This window comes from Mustelus asterias, unplaced genomic scaffold, assembly GCF_964213995.1.
Source record: "Mustelus asterias unplaced genomic scaffold, sMusAst1.hap1.1 HAP1_SCAFFOLD_114, whole genome shotgun sequence".
NCBI lineage: Eukaryota > Metazoa > Chordata > Chondrichthyes > Carcharhiniformes > Triakidae > Mustelus > Mustelus asterias.
The window spans coordinates 285,246-305,318 of NW_027590155.1; the positions used below are offsets into that span (position 1 = coordinate 285,246).

At 47.4% G+C, this 20,073-nt stretch overlaps 3 protein-coding genes across 5 annotated transcripts in view; 1 reads left to right on the forward strand and 2 right to left on the reverse strand.

Annotated features, from left to right (window-relative positions):
* The window catches only part of LOC144484535 (uncharacterized), a 303,312-nt gene that overhangs the window by 43,990 nt on the left and 239,249 nt on the right, over positions 1–20,073 (reverse strand). The window contains 1 exon segment of the mRNA XM_078203050.1: positions 19,800–19,809. Within this exon segment, the coding sequence (XP_078059176.1) occupies positions 19,800–19,809 (10 nt within the window).
* LOC144484531 (uncharacterized) lies at positions 8,692–16,964 on the reverse strand. 3 transcript variants are annotated; one of them, XM_078203044.1, is made up of 2 exons: positions 16,842–16,964; positions 8,692–10,607 (listed from the first exon to the last, which is right to left on the reverse strand). In XM_078203044.1, the coding sequence occupies exons 1-2, from the start codon at positions 16,940–16,942 to the stop codon at positions 9,644–9,646; spliced, it is 1,065 nt and encodes a 354-aa protein (XP_078059170.1). In that variant the 5' UTR covers positions 16,943–16,964; the 3' UTR covers positions 8,692–9,643. The 3 variants fall into 3 exon arrangements, with proteins under 3 accessions (XP_078059170.1, XP_078059172.1, XP_078059171.1); XM_078203046.1 differs by having other exon boundaries at positions 8,824–10,607; positions 16,662–16,957; XM_078203045.1 differs by having other exon boundaries at positions 8,824–10,607; positions 16,641–16,957.
* LOC144484534 (uncharacterized) lies at positions 16,948–19,341 on the forward strand. The gene is made up of 2 exons (XM_078203049.1): positions 16,948–16,972; positions 17,883–19,341. Exon 2 carries the CDS (start codon positions 18,391–18,393, stop codon positions 19,339–19,341), a length of 951 nt encoding a protein of 316 aa, XP_078059175.1. The 5' UTR covers positions 16,948–16,972; positions 17,883–18,390.

Genomic DNA, 20,073 nt, shown 5'->3' on the forward strand with positions numbered 1-20,073 from the left:
CGGGCAATTGGGATTTGAATATAAAGACGGCATGGACAAGGAGGGCCGAAGGGCCTGTTTCCATGCTGTAGACTTCTCTGACTCTATGACTCTCTGTGTGAACAAATTGCTCCTCTGGGTACTTTCGTATCGCTCCCCTCTCACCTTAAACCCTTGCCCTCTAGTTTTAGACTGCCCCACCTTTGGGAAAAGCTATTGACTATCTAGCTGATCTGTGCCCCTCATTATTTTATAGACCTCTATAAGATCACCCCTCAGCCTCCTACGCTCCAGAGAAAAGTCCCTGTCTATCCTACCTCTCCTTATAACTCAAACCATCAAATCCTGGTAGCATCCTAGTAAATCTTTTCTGCACTCTTTCTAGTTTAATAATATCCTTTCTATAATAGGGTGACCAAAGAACAATACAGCACAGGAACAGGCCCTTCGGCCCTCCAAGCCCGTGCCACTCCCTGGTCCAAACTAGACCATTCTTTTGTAGCCCTCCATTCCCACTCCGTTCATGTGGCTATCTAGATAAGTCTGAAATGTTCCCAGTGTGTCCGCCTCCACCACCTTGCCCGGCATTGCTCCTCTGGGCACTTTCGTATCGCTCCCCTCTCACCTTAAACCCTTGCCCTCTAGTTTTAGACTCCCCTACCTTTGGGAAAAGATATTGACCATCTAGCTGATCTGTGCCCCTCATTATTTTATAAACCTCTCTAAGATCACCCCTCAGCCTCCTATGCTCCAGAGAAAAAAGTCCCAGTCTATCCAGCCTCTCCAAAGTAGACATGATCTTATTGAGTGATGCAGCAGGCTCGATGGGCCGAATGACGGGCTCCTGTTTCGAATTCTTATTCCGATGTTCTTGGATAGCTGCGCAAGCGCCCTGCTCCCTATTGTCCCTCTGAAGGTCGAGGTTCTGAACCAGCCCCTGAAACCACGCCCATTGTGACCCGCCACCGACGGCAGCGCATGCGCTCTCCTTCCCCGCTGAAACAAGATGGCGACCGAAAACCGGAGCCTGTTCGCGGGAAAAAACCCCGGGAGCTGCAAACCCGGAACCGGCATGGTCTTATTCAGGCCTTGCAACCTGGAGCGGGCATTTCTGAAGCCTCCGCTCCCTCCCCACCCCGACTCCATTCCTCCCTCCGCCACACTGACTCTCACCCGCTGGAAAAAGCGTACCCTGCACTCGCAGGGCTCCGAGCAAAGTGGCACTGCGCACACTCCAGATTCAGCACTGCGCCTGCGCAATAGGCTCCTGTGGAATGAAGAGGACACTTTCCCACCCGCAGGCGTGCTTGGGAATTAACGGCGCCATTGTCAAAGACATAATAGAAAACTATCTGGTGCAATTGAGATGAATTAATTTTTTTAATACGTTCCTCTGAATTTGTGATTAATTGGCCTGTGTACTAAGCAGATATTAATGTTCCACTTAAAATTAAAAGAGAAGGTGCAGGAAAAACGCAGCAGGATTGAGAGAGAACCCACAGAGGCAAGTTATGAATAGAGTTCAGACTGAAACAACAATAAAAAAACCCACACGGGGGACCAGGAACTGAGTTCTGCATCCAACAGACAGCCTGATTTAAGCCAGCTCCTAACTGTGTTTCTAAACTCGAACCTATAAAACAGTAACACAGAAACAAAACTCTGTAGAGATTGTTTCTGGGACAAAGAAAATAAATACTGGAGATAGTCATCAGGCCAGACAGCCTGTGAGAGTCACAAACAGAATTGAGGGTTCAGGTTGCTGACCTGCCCTCAGTCTGCAATTAAACATTTAGAGTTAGTCACTGACTAATGGCGGTCACAATTCCCACAATGCTCGGCGCCTCAGAAACCCCTCCATTCAAAAGTTGTTCGCCAGAATTCACTAATCATAGAATCCTTACAGTGCAGAAAGAGGCCATTCGATCCATCGAGTCTGTACTGGAACGGCAACAATATATTCTGCACCCTACTCTTTTCCTTTCCCCCTATGTACTCTATCAATTTACTTTTTTTCTGTATAGCACGCAGGAAATAATACTTTTCACTGTATCCCAGAACATGCGACAATAATAAATCAAATTAGACACTACATATCTTGGACACCAAGGGACAAATTTACCTAACCTGCACATCTTTGGGCTATGAGAGAAAAAACGGAGCACCCAGAGGAAATGCACACAGACAGAGGAAGATTGTGCAAACTCCACACATGAGGTGGAGATGCCAACGCTGAACTGGGGTAAGCACAATAAGAAGCCTCACAACACAAGGTTAAAGACTAACAGGTTTATTTGGAACCACAAGCTTTCAGAGCGCTGATGAAGGAGCAGTGCTCTGAAAGCTCGTGATTCCAAATAACCAAAAGAGAAAATGCTGGAAAATCTCAGCATGTTTGGCAACATCTGTAAGGACAGAAAAGAGCTGACATTTCGAGACCAGATGACTCTTTGTCAAAGCTTTGACAAAGGGTCATGTGGATTCGAAGCATCAGCTCTTTTCTCTCCTGACAGATCCTGCCATATCTGCTGAGATTTTCCAGCAATTTCTCTTTTGGTCTCAAATTCCAGCATCCGCAGTAATTTGCTTTGATTCCAAATAAACTTATTGGACTTTAACCTGGTGTTCTGAGGCTTCTTACTGTGCAAACTCCACAGAGACAGTCACCCACCGCTGGAATCGAACCCAGACTCAGTGAGGCAGCAGTGCTGACCGCTGTGCCACAGTGAAGGTAGTTTGCCGCAAATTTCGGGTGATAACAATGGGCTGGATGTTGCTCAGAATGTGGAGCACTGCAGCAAAGTACAGAGAGAGAGAGACAGAGCAGCAGACTAGACTGAGAAATGGAGTCTGCAGACTGGAACTGGCAGCATGAGGAGAGGTTATTTAGTCTAACACTCACAGCAATCTACAACCCACCCCCATTACAGAGACAGTGAGACAGAGATTACAAACACTCACCAACACAGCTCCACTGAAACGTCCCAGGAAAAAGGGGGAATCTGTGGCAGTTCCTGTCCTGATATAGCCCCAGGACTGTCACTCAAACCCCCAACCCGGCCCAGTTCACAGCTCAGCCTCTCAGCTTGCAGCTTCCTGCACCTTGAGCCAACCCTATCCAGGTGTGGGAGGGATGTGGAACCCCAGAGTGGGGGGAGGGGTGACCTCCTGCTGTGCCCCAAATAGTTTCTCCTTCCCCTCCCCCTTGGCGCTCTAAGGTCTGAATGTGGATGTGTTGATGGACATTGCAGAGCCTCACTGAACTGTGCCTGTACCTTATCCTGGGTCACCCCCTCCCCCTGGGTTCAGTGTGTTCAGTTCCCTGCTTCTTTCCCTGCTGAACCTTCAGTTAATCAAAAACAGAAAGTGCTGGAAAACCTCAGCAGGCCTGACAGCATCTGTGATCATCCAGACTGGAAGCATTAACTCTATTCTCTCCACAGACGCTGAGATTTCCAGCATTTTCTGTTTCTGTTTCAGATTCCAGCACCCGCAGTATTTTGCTTTTATCTTCATTTAAACACGCATTCTTTGACGGCCTTTACCCTCCGTGCTCCTTTCCAGAGCTTCCCACCTTCTGCTATTGTCCCTGACTCCCACATTAACTCTCTCAATCCTCCCCTTTACCCCGCTCACCCTGTCTGAAGTCAGGCTCAGAGTTTTCCCGCCATCTCCCCCTCCCCCAGCCTCCACATCCCAACACCCGGAATCTCTAACCCAGCGGTTCCAGTTTGTCTGGTTTGAGTTCAGATTTGCCGCAGCACCGACAGGATTTCACTTCAAACCAGCCGGAACTGACTGCTCACAAATCCCCAAATGTTTCTCCAGCAGCCCTGGCTTGTTAATGTTGTTTAAAGTCAGCGCCCAAATGCAGTTACTCTCCTCAGTTTAAAAAACTTCTCCGTTTAATCTAAGGTATTATTCGCACCAGACACAAATATAAAATTGTGACCGTTACCCCCCCCCCCCTCCCCCACCCGGCCACCCAGACCCGAGCTGGGGTGTCCTGAGGAAGAGACATCTGTTCCAGGTGTGACAATTCTTACACATTGTCTGGTTGACATCAAACGGAAAACGCTGGAATTATTCATGAATGAAAGCAAATTGCTGTTTTTGTCAAAGGGGTCACCTGGACTCGAAACCTCAGCTCATTTTGTCTCCTGCCAGACCTGCTGAGATTTTCCAGCGTTTTCTCTTTAGGCTGGAAATACTCAACAAGTCAGGCAGCCTCTGTGGAGAGAGAAACAGACTGAATGTGACCTGTCATCGGAACTGGGAAATATAATATTATTTCTCGCAACTAAAAGAGACACTTTACAGCCTTCAGAACAAAACTGAGCTCAACAATTTTACACCACAATCTCTGCCCCCATTGTGTTCTGTGTTTCGTTGCTGCTTTTTTCACCTCATTTCCCTCTTGTTTACTTTACATTCAGACTTTTGCTAACCGGCTATTCACACCTCATCCAGAACATCTTTTGTGGTCTTTACTTGTCCCATTACCACTCGCTTTGGTCTTGGGCCGTGAAACATTTTGTCAGTTTGCAGATCTTTCATTTTGTCTCCTCCACCTCCCTCTCTCAATTCTTCAGAGGTCAGTCTTTGACAAAGGGTCATCTGGACTCGAAACGTCAGCACTTTTCTCTCCTGACAGATGCTGCCAGACCTGCTGAGATTTTCCAGCATTTTCTCTTTTGGTTTCAGATTCCACCATTCACTGTAATTTGCTTTTATCCTGATTTTCCCTGTGTGGCTCTGGAGAGCGCTTGAGACGTTAGGGACAGAGAAAACGAGATTTTTCACTCTCTCTCAGAGGGTCTTTGGTCTGTGGAATTCTCTTCCCCAGAGAGCAGTGGAGGCAGAGTCAATGAATATTTTTAAGGCTGAATAAATGGATTCTTGATTGACAAGAGAGTCAGAGGATTTGGGGGGGGGGGGGGGGGGAGACAGAAAAATGGAGTTCTGGCCACAATCAGATCAGTTGGGATCTTGTCAAATGCTGCAGCAGAGGGTCCCAATGGTCCACTGCTGCTCCTCATTCATATGGATGTTTAGCTGTATGTTTCACTCTGTTTTTACCTCCATAGAAGCTGCTGAGCCTGTTGACTATTTCTGGCATTGACTGTTTTATTTCAGATTTTAAGACTCTGTAACATATCACTGTGTAATCCAGCAATTAATCCAGTTCTCCTGGATTTCTGCTCTGTAACATATCACTGTGTATTCCAACAATTAATCCTGTTCCCCTGGATTACTGCATTGTGGCATAGTGGTTAGCACCGCTGCCTCACAGCACCAGGGACCCGGGTTTGATTCAAGTTTTGGGTCACTGTTGAGTTTATTTGTTGAGTTTGCACATTCTCCCCATGTCTGCGTGGGTTCCCTCTGGATGCTCCAGTTTCCTCCCACAGTCCAAAGATTGGGTGGATTATGTGGATTGGCTATGCTAAATTGCCCCTTAGTGTCAGGGGGAACTAGCTAGGGTAAATGCATGGCGTTAAGGGGATAGGGCCTGGATAGGATTGTGGTCGGTGCAAACTCAATGGGCCGAATGGCCTCCTTCTGCACTGTTGGATTCTATGATTCTAGTTAGAAGTCTCACAACACCAGGTTAAAATCCAACAGGTTTATTTGGTATCACGAGCTTTCGGAGCACTGCTCCTTCATCAGGTGAGTCAATCGTCCATGATTCTAGATACAGACAAACTCACAGATGCACAAATACATTCACAGACACGCATATATGATTTCAAGAAGTAATTAGATATCGCTCATGGAGCTAAAGGGATCAAGGGATATGGGAGGAAGGGGCGATCAGAATAATTAATTCGATGATCAGCCATGATCAAAATGAATGGTGGAGCAGGCTCGAAGAGTCAAATGGCCTACACCTGCTTCTAGTTTCTATCCTTCTATGGACACACACACACGCACGCACACGCATGCACGGACGCACGCACACACACACACTCAATCTCAGACACTCTCACAAACACAGAGACAGACTGAGACCATGAAGGGTTGATGTCAGTCTCACTCTAATCCACGTGCTGGGCACCAAAATAATAACAGAAGCAAATCTGAAACTCAGTGTGTGGATTTTATTGTGAAATTAGATAATTTATAAATATCTCCCCATAGCTCCGGGTGGGAGTGGAATTGATGATTTCTTGACTGTCTGTCTGCACTGCTGCCTCACAGCGCTAGGGACCCGGGTTCAATTCCCGGCTTGGGTCACTGTCTGTGTGGAGTCTGTACGTTCTCCCCGTGTCAGCATGGGTTCCCTCCAGGTGCTCCGGTTTCCTCCCACAGTCTGAAAGACGCGCTATTTAAGTGCATTGACCCAAACAGGTGCCGGGCTGTGGCGACTAGGGGAATTTCACAGTAGAACATAGAACAGTACAGCACAGAACAGGCCCTTCGGCCCACGATGTTGTGCCAAACTTTATCTGAAACCAAGATCAAGCTATCCCACTCCCTATCATCCTGGTGTGCTCCATGTGCCTATCCAACAACCGCTTAAATGTTCCTAAAGTGTCTGACTCCACTATCACTGCAGGCAGTCCATTCCACACCCCAACCACTCTCTGCGTAAAGAACCTACCTCTGATATCCTTCCTATATCTCCCACCACGAACCCTATAGTTATGCCCCTTGTAATAGCTCCATCCAGTAACTTCATTGCAGTGTTAATGTTAGCCTTACTTGTAACTAATAAATAAATTTAACTTTTAACTTTAATTTTGTGAACTCATAGAATCGTAGAATCCTACAGTGCAGAAGAATGCCGTTCAGCCCATTGAGTCTGCACCAACCACAATCCACCCAGGCCCTATCCCCGTAACTCCACATATTTAACCTGCTAATCCTCCCGACACTAAGGTCAATTTTGCATGGCCAGTCAACCTAAGCAGCACATCTTTGGACTGTGGGAGGAAACCGGAGCACCCGGAGGAAACCCATGCAGACACGGGGAGAACGTGCAGACTCCGCACAGAAGTGACCCAAGGTAGGAATTGAACTCAGGTCCCTGGCGCTGTGAGACAGTAGTGCTAACCACCATGCCGCCCTCATCTCCTTGAACAAATAGTAAATTGTAGAGATTATAAAGTTTGAATTGTAATATCTAATGGTGTAAAGTATCTGGGAGCAGAGTGGATGTGATAAAGGCTGGAATACAGACTGTGGGAATGAGGGTGAAACTGCTGTGCTCAGTGAATGGTTCTTATTGGAGGGAGGGATGGGAGGAGGGAGAGAGGGATGGATGGTGAGAGGGAGGGATGGAGAAAGGGAGGGAGTGTGAGGTGGATGGAGGGAGAGAGAGATGAATGGGGGTGAATGTGAAAAGCTGAAGTTTACATTTGAGGAGGTTCCCAGTCTCTCTGATCTCCAGTCTCCAGCTGAACTGGGGAAGCTTTTGCACAGACTGTGCTGCTGCTGTTTCGCCTCCTGTCCACCAGGGGTCGCTGTAGGCCTCCCAGCTGCTGCTCCTCCCAGTGTCATCACTTGCCCACTCCAGCCCCTCCAGTACACCTCACTGGGATCCCGGGCCATTCTTGCCATCCTGCCAGGTCACGGGTACTGACGCCAATAGTAAAGTTTATTTATGAGTCACAACTAGGTTTACATTCGCACTATAATGAAGTTACTGTGAAAATCCCCTAGTCACCACACTCCGGCACCTGTTCGGGTTACACTGAGGGAGAATTCAGCTTGGCCAATGCACCTAACCTAACCAGCATGTCTTTTGGTCTGTGGGAGGAAACTGGAGCACCGGGAGAAATCCACACAGATACGGGGAAAATGTGCAAACTCCACACAGTGACCCAAGCCAGGAATCGAACCCAAACCCCTGGCGCTGTGAGGCAGCAGTGCTAACCACTGTGCCACTGTACCACCCAGTGCTCTGAGGTTGAGTTTCTTCTTCAAACCCAAGAAGATTCAGTGTCATATCAGGCCAGGGAAAAGGGAGACCATTGGCTTGAGATGGATCAAGGTAAAAGTGAATATCCCAATTTATTCACTTTATTCCTTCAAGCTGAGATTTACAAAGTGAAAATTCCGCTGTTTATAGCAGTGACTAAATAAGCAATGACCCACCACATAGCTAGTAATGCAGAATTTATCCCATAGGCAGCTCCTTGGCTCATTGTCTGCTGATGTGTCATCCAGAGCTGTTTTCCTGGCAGTTTGTGTCAGTAGCAGGCTGCCGTTACCATCCACTCTTGGGCAGGGTGAGGAGACAGCTCCGACACCGACCTCAGCTGGAATGGGAATTGAACCATACATTAGTCCGCAGGCCAGCAATGCTGCAGGAATTGCAAAGGGGCTGCACAGAGGTCCAGAATTAGAAGAGGGGGTTGTGGAGATGGAGGAAGCGTCTGCAAGACATGGGGACATTTTGGATTATCTCAAAATTACAGAATGCGGGAGACCAGTCAGGAATGTGTTGAAATTGTCAAGTCTGGCAGTAATGTGTGGATGTGGGATTCAGCAGCAGATGAAGGGCTGCACGGTGGAACAGTGGTTAGCACTGCTGCCTGACAGCAGTGGGTTTGAATCCAGCCTTGGGTTTGTGTGTGGAGTTTGCACCTTCTCCCTGTGTCTGAGTTTCCTCTGGGTGCTTCAGTTTCCTCCTACAGTCCAAAGATGTGCAGGTTAGGTGGATTGGCCATGTTAAATTATCCGTTAGCGTCCAAAGATGTGTAGGTTAGGGGGGGTTTGCAGGGGAAATGCACAAGGGTACAGGGCCCATCGAGTCTGCACTGACTCTCCAACAGAGCATCTTACCCAGGCCCTATCCCCGTAGCCCCACATATTTATCCCGCTATTCCACTGTGTTACTTATTCATTACAATAGGGACCAGAGTCTGAGGTTATAAATGGGTGAGTTTACTCCAATAGTAATTCTTTCGAATCTGACAAGTTTACAGCTATTAACATCCTGCCTATCAAACAGCTCCAGCCGACATATGAGAGAACCAACATTCAGAGCTTTCAAATCCTTATCCTGAAGTTACAAAACAGACTTTAGTCCTCGGCCTGCTGATACATCGGCACATTCACACAGGGGTGGATTGGACTGTGATCTGTTTATTATTCATCTTTAGTTCAATACAGTTTCTGAGTGATTTAAATTTAAAACAAGGTCTGCAGGCGTGAAGATTTATTGACACATGAATGAGAGATGCTGTGGGGTATTCTACAAGTCCAACAGGGCTGATTTACATCAGATAAACTCCAACTATCAGTATAAACATTATTTAGTTGGGATGTAATTAACAGCAGCAATAACAGCAGAATCACACCCCTGTGATCACTGGTGAACTCGCTGGTGTCTCACCAGGTTGTATGACTGGGTGAATCCCTTTCCACACATTGAACAAGTGAACGGCTTCTCCTCACTGTGAACTTGTTGGTGTCTCAGCAGAATGGATGACCGGGTGAATCCTTTCCCACACTCAGTGCAGGTGAACGGTTTGTCCTCAGAGTGATTTCGCTGGTGTGCGAGCAGAAGTTTTCTGCTTTTAAAGCTCTTCTCACAGTCAGAACATTTGAACGGTCTCTCATTTGTGTGAACAAGTTGGTGTGAAGTGAGAGAGGATAAACAAGTGAATCTCTTCCCGCACACAGGGCAGGTGAACGGCCTCTCCCCAGTGTGAATTCACTGGTGTACAGTGAGGTCGCCTGATCGCCTGAAGCCAGTCCCGCAGTGAGAACACGTGAATGGTCTCTCGTCAGAGTGAACACGTTGATGGTGACGCAGTTCGTCAGAACTTTTATAGCCCTTCCCGCAGTCTGGACATCTAACCGGTCTCTCTTCACTGTGAACTCGTTGGTGTTTCTGCAGGTTGGATGATCGGTTAAATCCCTTCCCACATTCAGAGCAGGTGAATGGCCTCTCTCCAGTGTGAATGCGCTCATGTGCCACAAGGTGGAATGATGTCCTGAACCCCTTCTGGCAGTGGGAGCAGCTGAACGGTGTGGAACCGGTGTGAATGTACTGGTGCTCCCGCAGTGTGCGTGGAGTTTTAAAACTCCTTCCACACTCAGTGCATTTAAACTCTCTCCTGTCGGTGTGAACTCGCTGGTGTCTCTGCAGGGCAGAGAAATCTGTGAATCCCTTCCCACACTCAGAGCAGGTGAATGGCCTCTCCCCTGTGTGAATGTGTCGATGTATCAGCAGGGCCGATGACTGAGTAAATCCTTTTCCACATTCGGAGCAGGTGAACTGCCTCTCTCTGCTGTGAATGCGCTGGTGTATCAACAGGCCAGCTGTCTGCGTGAATCCCTTCCCACACACAGTGCAGGTAAAAGGTCTCTCTCCAGTGTGAGTGCGTTGGTGATTTTGCAGGTCAACTGGATAATTGAATCCTTTCCCACAGTCTCCACATTTATACGGTCTCTCCCTGGTGTGACTGCGCTTGTGTCTCGACAGGCCAGATGATCGATTGAAGCCTTGTCCACATACAGAACACATGTACGGTTTCTCCTCTCTATGAACGGTACATTTTTCTTCCATGTTCAAAGGCTGATGATGTTTAGATCCTGATGAATCAAAGCTCTCTGTCTGATCTTGATGTGATCCTTGATTTACAATTTTCTGTAATTCCTCACCTTCTAATCCCCTGAAAAATGAATTGAAAACAGAAAGAGGGAAACATGAGAGACAAGCCATAAATATACAAAGACAAAATGTGAAACTGAGTTGAACTAATCTGGTAAATTGTGGGATTGGGACTAGGAAATAGTGGATATGAAAGCTGCTGGATTGTGACAAAGGTGGAGCCCTCCACCTCTTCAGAGCCAATAACAAGAATCCAGCCTTTATGCGTGAAGAGGGAGAGGTCGGGAGGAGGGTGACGGAGAGAGACTTTATACATCAGCAACTCAACCAGGATTTTGGCAGAATCTCCTCAACCCACAATCTTCCCCACCTGGAAGTACCAGAGCAGCTGGAACATGGGAAAACCACACAACTCCCTGACTTGGACAAATATCACTGTCCCTTCAATGTGACTGGGTTAAAATTCTAATACTCTTGCATTATGGGAGCACCTACGGACTGCAGAGGTTCAAGAAGAAGGCCAACTATCACCATCACAAAGGACAAGTGGTGATTGGTAACGTATCGCTGTCTGTGATAGTAATTCAGGACAAATACCTGGGTCTTGTCAGTAATGTCCACTTGCAAAGAATTTTTTGTTTATTTGCAAATCTGTATGAAACCTGCAAGTTCATACATTCATAAGATATAGGAGCAGAATTAGGCCATTCGGCCCCTCGAGTCCGCTCCGCCATTCAATCATGGCTGATATGCTTCTCATCCCCATTTTCCTGCCTTCTCCCCATAACCTTTCAACCCATAACCAATTAAAAATCTGTCCAACTCCTCCTTAAATTACTCACTGTCCCAGCATCCACCGCACTTTGGGGTAGCAAATTCCACAGATGAAAGGAAAACAAGGAAACAAAACCAATGACCGCTACAATCCAGGAGGACAAGGACAGTGGACAGATGGGAAAACCACCCCTTGGAAGTCCCCCTCCAAACCACTCAGCATCTTGACTTGGAAATATGTCACTGTTCCTTCAATGTCATTGGATCAAAATCAAAGAACAGAGAACAGTACAGCACAGGAAACAGGCCCTTCGGCCCTCCAAGCCTGTGCCGCTCCTTGGTCCAACTAGACCAATCGTGGTGGTGTTTTTTGAAGAAGTGACCAAAATGGTTGACGAAGGAAGGGCCGTGGATGTTGTCTATATGGACTTTAGTAAAGCGTTTGACAAAGTCCCTCATGGTAGGCTAGTGAAAAAGGTTGGATCCCATGGGATAAAGGGGGAGGTGGCTAGATGGGTGGAGAACTGGCTTGGTCATAGAAGACAGAGGGTGGTAGTGGAAGGGTCTTTTTCCGGCTGGAGGCCTGTGACTAGTGGTGTACCGCAGGGCTCTGTATTGGGACCTCTGCTGTTTGTGATTTATATAAATGATCTGGAAGAAGGAGTAACTGGGGTGATCAGTAAGTTTGCGGACGACACAAAACTGGCAGGACTTGCAGATAGTGAGGAACATTGTCAGAGGCTACAGAAGGATATAGATAGGCTGGAAATTTGGGCAAGGAAATGGCAGATGGAGTTCAATCCTGATAAATGCGAAGTGATGCATTTTGGTGGGAATAATGTAGGGAGGAGCTACACGATAAATGGAAGAACCATAAAGGGTGTAGAGACGCAGAGGGACCTGGGTGTGCAAGTCCACAGATCTTTGAAGGTGACGTCACAGGTGGAGAAGGTGGTGAAGAAGGCATATGGCATGCTTGCCTTTATAGGACGGGGCATAGAGTATAAAAGTTGGGGTCTGATGTTGCAGATGTATAGAACGTTGGTTCGGCCGCATTTGGAATACTGCGTCCAGTTCTGGTCGCCACACTACCAGAAGGACGTGGAGGCTTTGGAGAGAGTACAGAGGAGGTTTACCAGGATGTTGCCTGGTATGGAGGGGCTTGGTTATGAGGAGAGATTGGGGAAACTGGGGTTGTTCTCCTTGGAAAGACGGAGGATGAGGGGAGACTTAATAGAGGTGTATAAAATTATGAAAGGCATAGATAGGGTGAACGGTGGGAAGCTTTTCCCCGGGTCGGTGGTGACGTTCACGAGGGGTCATAGGTTCAAGGTGAAGGGGGGGAGGTTTAACACAGATATCAGAAGGACATATTTCACACAGAGGGTCGTGGGGGCCTGGAATGTGTTGCCGGGCAAGGTGGTGGAGGCGGACACACTGGGAACGTTTAAGACTTATCTAGACAGCTATATGAACGGAGTGGGAATGGAGGGATACAAAAGAGTGATCTAGTTTGGACCAGGGAGCGGCGCGGGCTAATTGTTCCTGGTTTCTCGTTTCAAGGCTTCATTCTACGATCATCTTGCTGGTGCCAGTACAGAGTGAGACTGCGGATAGTTGGGAACCTGTCTCGGGGGCAGGGGATTCATATGGTGTTCGTGGAAGTGGAAATGACTAGGGTTGGGAAGCATTTTCCGATCGGGGCCATTGTGATCTCCTGGACTCGTTTCGATCGCCTCAGGGGGTCGGAGAGGAATTTCCCAGATTTTCTTTTCCCCATATTGGCCCTGGGGTTTTTCACTCTGGGTTTTCGCCTCTCCCTGGAGATCACATGGTCTGGAATGGGGGGGTGGGGGTAAGTTAATAGGTTGTAATGAACAAAGCATCGTAGCTGTGAGGGACAGCTCGGTGGATAGGATATTGGTATGTAGATAGGCTGGAAAATTGGGTGGGGATCCTGGATTCAGGATTCAATCCTGGACCGGGGAGCGGCGCGGGCTTGGAGGGCCGAAGGGCCTGTTCCTGTGCTGTATTGTTCTTTGTTCTTTGTTTGTATCCCTCCATTCCCAGGCTGCTCATGTGACTATCCAGGTAAGTCTTAAACGATGTCAGCGTGCCTGCCTCCACCACCCTACCTGGCAGCGCATTCCAGGCCCCCACCACCCTCTGTGTAAAAAACGTCCCTCTGATATCTGAGTTATACTTCGCCCCTCTCACCTTGAGCCCGTGACCCCTCGTGATCGTCACCTCCGACCTGGGAAAAAGCTTCCCACTGTTCACCCTATCTATACCCTTCATAATCTTGTACACCTCTATTAGATCTCCCCTCATTCTCCGTCTTTCCAGGGAGAACAACCCCAGTTTACCCAATCTCTCCTCATAGCTAAGACCCTCCATACCAGGCAACATCCTGGTAAACCTTCTCTGCACTCTCTCTAACGCCTCCACGTCCTTCTGGTAGTGCGGCGACCAGAACTGGATGCAGTACTCCAAATGTGGCCTAACCAGCGTTCTATACAGCTGCATCATCAGACTCCAGCTTTTATACTCTATACCCCGTCCTATAAAGGCAAGCATACCATATGCCTTCTTCACCACCTTCTCCTCCTGTGTTGCCACCTTCAAGGATTTGTGGACTTGCACACCCAGGTCCCTCTGTGTTTCTATACTCCTGATGACTCTGCCATTTATTGTATAACTCCTCCCTACATTATTTCTTCCAAAATGCATCACTTCGCATTTATCCGGATTAAACTCCATCTGCCACCTCTCCGCCCAATTTTCCAGCCTATCTATATCCTGCTGTATTGCCCAACAATGCTCTTCGCTATCCGCAAGTCCAGCCATCTTTGTGTCATCCGCAAACTTGCTGATTACACCAGTTACACCTTCTTCCAAATCATTTATATATGTCACAAATAGCAGAGGTCCCAGTACAGAGCCCTGCAGAAGACCACTGGTCACAGACCTCCAGCCGGAAAAAGACCCTTCGACCACTACCCTCTGTCTCCTATGGCCAAGCCAGTTCTCCACCCATCTAGCCACTTCTCCTTGTATCCCATGAGCCTTAACCTTCTTAACCAACCTGCCATGTGGGACTTTGTCAAATGCCTTACTGAAATCCATATAGATGACATCCAGGGCCCTTCCTTCATCAACCGTTTTTTGTCACTTCCTCAAAAAACTCCACCAAATTTGTAAGGCACGACCTCCCTCTTACAAAACCATGCTGTCTGTCACTAATGAGATTGTTCCGTTCTAAATGCACATACATCCTGTCTCTAAGAATCCTCTCCAACAACTTCCCTACCATGGACGTCAAGCTCACGGGCCTATAATTTCCTGGGTTATCCCTGCTACCCTTCTTAAACAACGGGACCACATTCGCTATCCTCCAATCCTCAGGGACCTCACCCGTGTCCAAAGAAGCGACAAAGATTTCCGTCAGAGGCCCAGCAATTTCATCTCTTGTCTCCCTGAGCAGTCGAGGATAAATGCCATCAGGCCCTGGGGCTTTGTCAGTTTTAATGTTCCCTAAAAAACCTAACACTTCCTCTCTTGTAATGGAGATTTTCTCTAACGGGTCAACACCTCCCTCCGAGACACTCCCGGTTAACACACCCCTCTCCTTCGTGAATACCGATGCAAAGTATTCATTTAGGATCTCCCCTATTCCCTTGGGTTCTAAGCATAATTCCCCTCCTTTGTCCCTGAGAGGTCCGATTTTCTCCCTGACAACTCTTTTGTTCCTAACGTGTGAATAGAATGCCTTAGGATTCTCCTTAATCCTGCCTGCCAAGAACATCTCGTGACCTCTTTTTGCCCGTCTAACTCCCCGTTTGAGTTATTTCCTACTCTCTCTGTATTCCTCCAGAGCTCCATCTGTTTTCAGTTGCCTGGACTTAACGTACGCCTCCCTTTTCATTTTAATCAGATCCTCAATTTCCCTGGTTATCCACGGCTCTCGAATCCTACCTTTCCTATCTTTCCTTTTTACAGGCACATGCCTATCCTGCAGCCTTATCAATAGTTCCTTAAAAGACTCCCACATGCCAGAGGCGGACTTACCCTCAAACATCCTCTCCCAATCAACATCCACCAATTCGTGCCTAATCCGACTATAGTCAGCCTTCCCCCAATTTAGCACCCTGCCCGTAGGACAGCACTCATCCTTGTCCATTACTATCCTAAAGTTAACAGAGTTGTGGTCATTCTGGAATTCCCTCCCCAACAACACTGTGGATGTACCTACACCACATGGATTGCAGTGCTTCAAGAAGGCAGCTCACCACCACCTTTTCAAAGACAATTAAGGATGGGCAATAAATGCTCGTCTAGCCAACGACTAGAATCAATTGAACAATTTTAAAAATGACTTGGAATATCCATGAGAAAACAATCCTGACAGTTACTCAAATAAATACTTCACTCAGTCACACCAGCTTCTGAGTTTACATTTGACTGAAGTGGTTGGATTTTGCTGCTGTTTGTGGAAAACTTTGGGGCATTTGCCCAGTCCATTACGCAAACTAGCCTCCCATCCATTGACTCCATCTACACTTCCCGCTGCATCAGAAAAGCAGCCAACATAATCGAGAATGTCACACACCCCGGACATACTCTCTTCAACCTTCTTCCGCCAAGAAAAAGGTACAAAAGTCTGAGATCATGTGCCAACCGATTCAAGAACACCTTCTTCCCTGCTGCCATCAGGCTTCTGAATAACCTACTTCTCATTAATTTGATCTTCCTCTACAGCCTAACTGTGACTGTAATACTACATTCTGCACTCTCTCCTTTCCTTCCCTATGTACAGTATGCTTTGTCTGTATAGTGCACAAGGAATAATGATTTTCACTGTCCACTAATACATGTGACAATAATAAATCAAATCAAAAAAGAACCCCACACACTCTCTTCCACCTTCTTCCATCGGGAAAAAGGATACAAAAGTCTGAGATCAAGTACCAACTGACTCAAAAACAGCTTAATCCCTGCTGCCATCAGACCTTTGAATGGAGCTGCCTTATATTAAGTTGATCTTTTGCTACACCCTAGATATGACTGTAACACTACATTCTGCACCCTTTTCTTTCCTTCTCTCCTACCTGCTCTATGAATGGAATGCTTTGTCTGTACAGTGCGCAAGAAATAATAATTTTCACTGTAAACCATAACATGTGACAATAATAAATCAAAATTATCCACCAGTTCCCACTTCTGTTCTTTCTGATGAATGGAGGATCTGTGCACAGCTTTTTCGACCCTCCTCCCAATCTCCACATCACAGCAAAAAAAATCACCAGTCAACAATAACTACCTTCAATGACAGAGGGTTTACCCAGCATTCGCCGCGGTGGTGAATGCCCCCTATTTACACCAGAGGAAGGCACTGAGCATGCGCACTGTCAGTCATGGCGATGGGGTGAGTCTCTCTTTTTGTCTCTTTGCCACGAAGAAGGAAGCGGAAACTCTGAGGGAGCGATGGAGCCGGCTCTGGATAGAGAAAGTTTCTAAACACCTGGTGGACGCCTCAAACCCTGATTGAGACTCTGCGCTTCCGTGTTTGCAGCTCCGGATCTTTTTCCGCCCGAGGCCCAAGTCCAGGTTAACGGCCGCCATCTTGGATCAGCGAGAGGCGCATGCGCCAAGGTCTTCGTGACGCAAGAGTGAGGGCGGGGCTGAGATTTTACAGTTCCCACCGGGTCCTAGTTTCCAGCACATTAGAGTTAACATTGATCTTTCGTGTCAGAAGTAGGTTTACATTGACACGACAATGAAGTTACTGTGAAAATCCCCCAGTCGCCACACTCCGGCGCCTGTTCGGGTCCACTGAGAGAGAATTTAGCACGGCCAGTGCACCTAACCAGCACATCTTTCGGACTGTGGGAGGAAATCTGAGCACCTGAAGGAAACCCACACAGACACAGGGATAATCTGCAAACTCCACACAGACAGTGACCCAATCCGGGAACTGAAGCCAGGTCTAACCACTGTGTCACCGTGCCTCCCACCAAACTGGGCATCAGGTGTCTAAACAGTTTCACCCATTCCCAGCCTGCAGCCGATGTTTGCAGGAGTCCATGAACCATGTACATATTCAGTGTGAGAGGTTGCAGTTCCTGAAGGAGCTGCTTCTCCACTTTTAGTTCCACTTCTATTCTGCCCCACGCTCCTAATCATTGGCTGCCCATGTGGAGGAGGCTTGGGAGGTCAGAGGATCTTTTCCTGGACCTGCTCTTGGGGCTGGTTAAAACAGTGATTTGTAGATCAGCATGGGGTAACTAGGCTGTCGGCCTCTCTTCCACGGTCTTGTCCATGCTCTTGTGGTCCTGGAGAAGAAGCGTGCAGTGTCGACTGGAACACTCGAAAACTCCACAATTCAGGGTGTCTCATAGACGCTGGAAACAAAGTTCTGGTTTAGTTGAGATGGAAGTTTGATTGGACCACAAGATTGGGGAAACAAAAGATAAAAGAATATTCCATAGAAACTAGAATTGCCTGTTCTGAATTTCTATCCTGTGCTGACAATGATACTGACTCTGTCAATGTCTTTTACAAGGTCCACGAGGGCGATGAATTGCAGATGGGAAACTGAAACCAAACATCACATCAAGAGCTGACAGAGTCACTCAATTCATCAGAACCTGAATGTCATTGACCTTTAAATGTGGAAGGAGAAATGTTTTTCTGTTTTGGCGGTGAGGAAAGATTTCAAACATCACTGTGACTGGAAAAGCACCAAGACATACAAACACACCTGGGTGAGAGTGTTCCAGTAAACTGACTGTGGAAAGAGCTTTAACCAGTTACACAGCCTGATTGTTTTTTAAAATCTCACTATTCACAGCAGAGAGCCAAAGGATGAGAAGATCTTGGAGCAGAATTAGGCCATTGGGCCCATTGAGTCTGCTCCACTATTCACTGATCTGATAAAATCCTGAACTCCACTTTCCTGCCTTATCCCCATTACTCTTGATTCTCTTACTGAGAAATAATACACACGTCCTTTATGTGGACAAGGCTTGAACAGATTGGTTAACCTAGAGAGACACAAGGACACCTGTACCATGGAGAAACCATGGAAATGCGGGGACTGTGGGAAGGGATTCAGTTACCCATCGCTGCTGGAAATACATCGCCGCAGTCACACTGGGGAGAGGCCATTCACCTGCTCTCTGTGTGGGAAGGGATTCATTCAGTCATCCCACCTGCTGACCCACCAGCAAGTTCACATTGAAGAGAGGCTTTTTAACCACTCTGACAGTGATAACAACTCTAAAAGCTCTGAGGACCTGGTCAAGCACCAGATTGTTCACATTGCGGGACAGTTCAGTTGCTCTCACTGTGGGAAGCTGTTTAAACGATCACAGAACCTCATTGAACACGAACGCACTCACACTGGGGAGAGGCCATTCACCTGCTCTGTGTGTGGGAAGGGATTCACACGATCATCCCACCTCGCTACACACCGACTGGTTCACACTGATAACAGACCTTTCAAATGTTCCGAATGTGAGAAGAGTTATAAAACCACAAGTGATCTGCTGATACACCAGCGAGTTCACAATGAGGAGAGGCCATTCAGATGTACAGTGCGTGGGAAGGGATTCACTCTGTTATCCAGCCTCCAGAAACACCAGCGAGTTCACACTTGGGAGAGGTCGTTCGCCTGCTCCTTGTGTGGAAAAGGATTCATTTATTTAACCAGCCTCAGATCACACCAACTTGTTCACTCGGATAAGAAACCTTTCAAATGTTCTGAATGTGAGAAGAGCTTTAAGACCTCAAGTATTCTGCTGAGACACCAGCAAGTTCACTCCGGGGAGAGACCGTTCACCTGCTCTGACTGTGGAAAGGGATTCACTCGTTCATCCAACCTGCGAACACACCAGCACATTCACACCGGGGACAAACCGTTCACTTGCTCTGAGTGTGGGAAGGGATTTTCTCACTCACCCCACCTGCTGAGACACCAACACACTCACAATGGAGAGAGACTGTTCACCTTCTCAGTGTGAGATGGGATTCACTCAGTCAACCCATCTTCTAACACACCAGCAAATTGACAAGTGTCTGGAGGAATTGGATTCTGCTGATATTCACATCCAGGACTGAACAATGTTCATTCTGACAGTTGGGGTGTGTTTTTGCTGATGTTAGTGATTGCTATAACTGGGCTGGAGTTTATTACTCTGGATAAATGTCAAATTAACTAATATTGTTTAAGACACAAAGCTGAGACCTTCATTTCTCCAGGATAAGAAAATATTAATCAATGTCTTGTTACCAATTGCTGCATTTTTGTGGCCTTTTCTCCTTCTTAGTTCTAGATTATTTCAGTTTTCATACCTTGTTACTCTCCTGGACAAGTCCCAGCTCCCCATATCTTCCAGAGTGTCTTTCCTGGCCTTGGAATCCATGGAAGGCATCAGTAACACATCCGTGATCACCAAACACAAATCACAGTTGTTTGCACTGATCCACTTCTTTCCCCAGTCATTGAGGATGGTGATGTTTGTGGAGCTTTCTCTTGTCCACCACCATTCACGACTGGATGTGGGGGGACTGCAGCTTTGATCTGATCCGTTGTTTGTGGGATCGCTTGGCCCTGCCTGGAACATGCTGCCTCTGCTGTTCAGCGTGCTTATAGTCCCATGTTACAGAGTAACCAGGTTGGAATCTCAGTTTTAGGGTGCCCAGTGCTGCTCCTGACTTGTTCTCCTACACTCCATGTTGAACGAGGGGAGGTG

Excerpts from the sequence above, each read along its gene's own strand:
- LOC144484531 (XM_078203044.1), bottom strand. The coding sequence starts at position 16,942 with ATGGCGGCCGTTAACCTGGACTTGGGCCTCGGGCGGAAAAAGATCCGG. Across the intron at positions 10,608-16,841 it reads GGGTTTGAGGCGTCCACCAG|GGGATTAGAAGGTGAGGAAT; the intron begins GTGTTTAGAAAC and ends TTCATTTTTCAG.
- LOC144484534 (XM_078203049.1), top strand. The coding sequence starts at position 18,391 with ATGGAGAAACCATGGAAATGCGGGGACTGTGGGAAGGGATTCAGTTAC.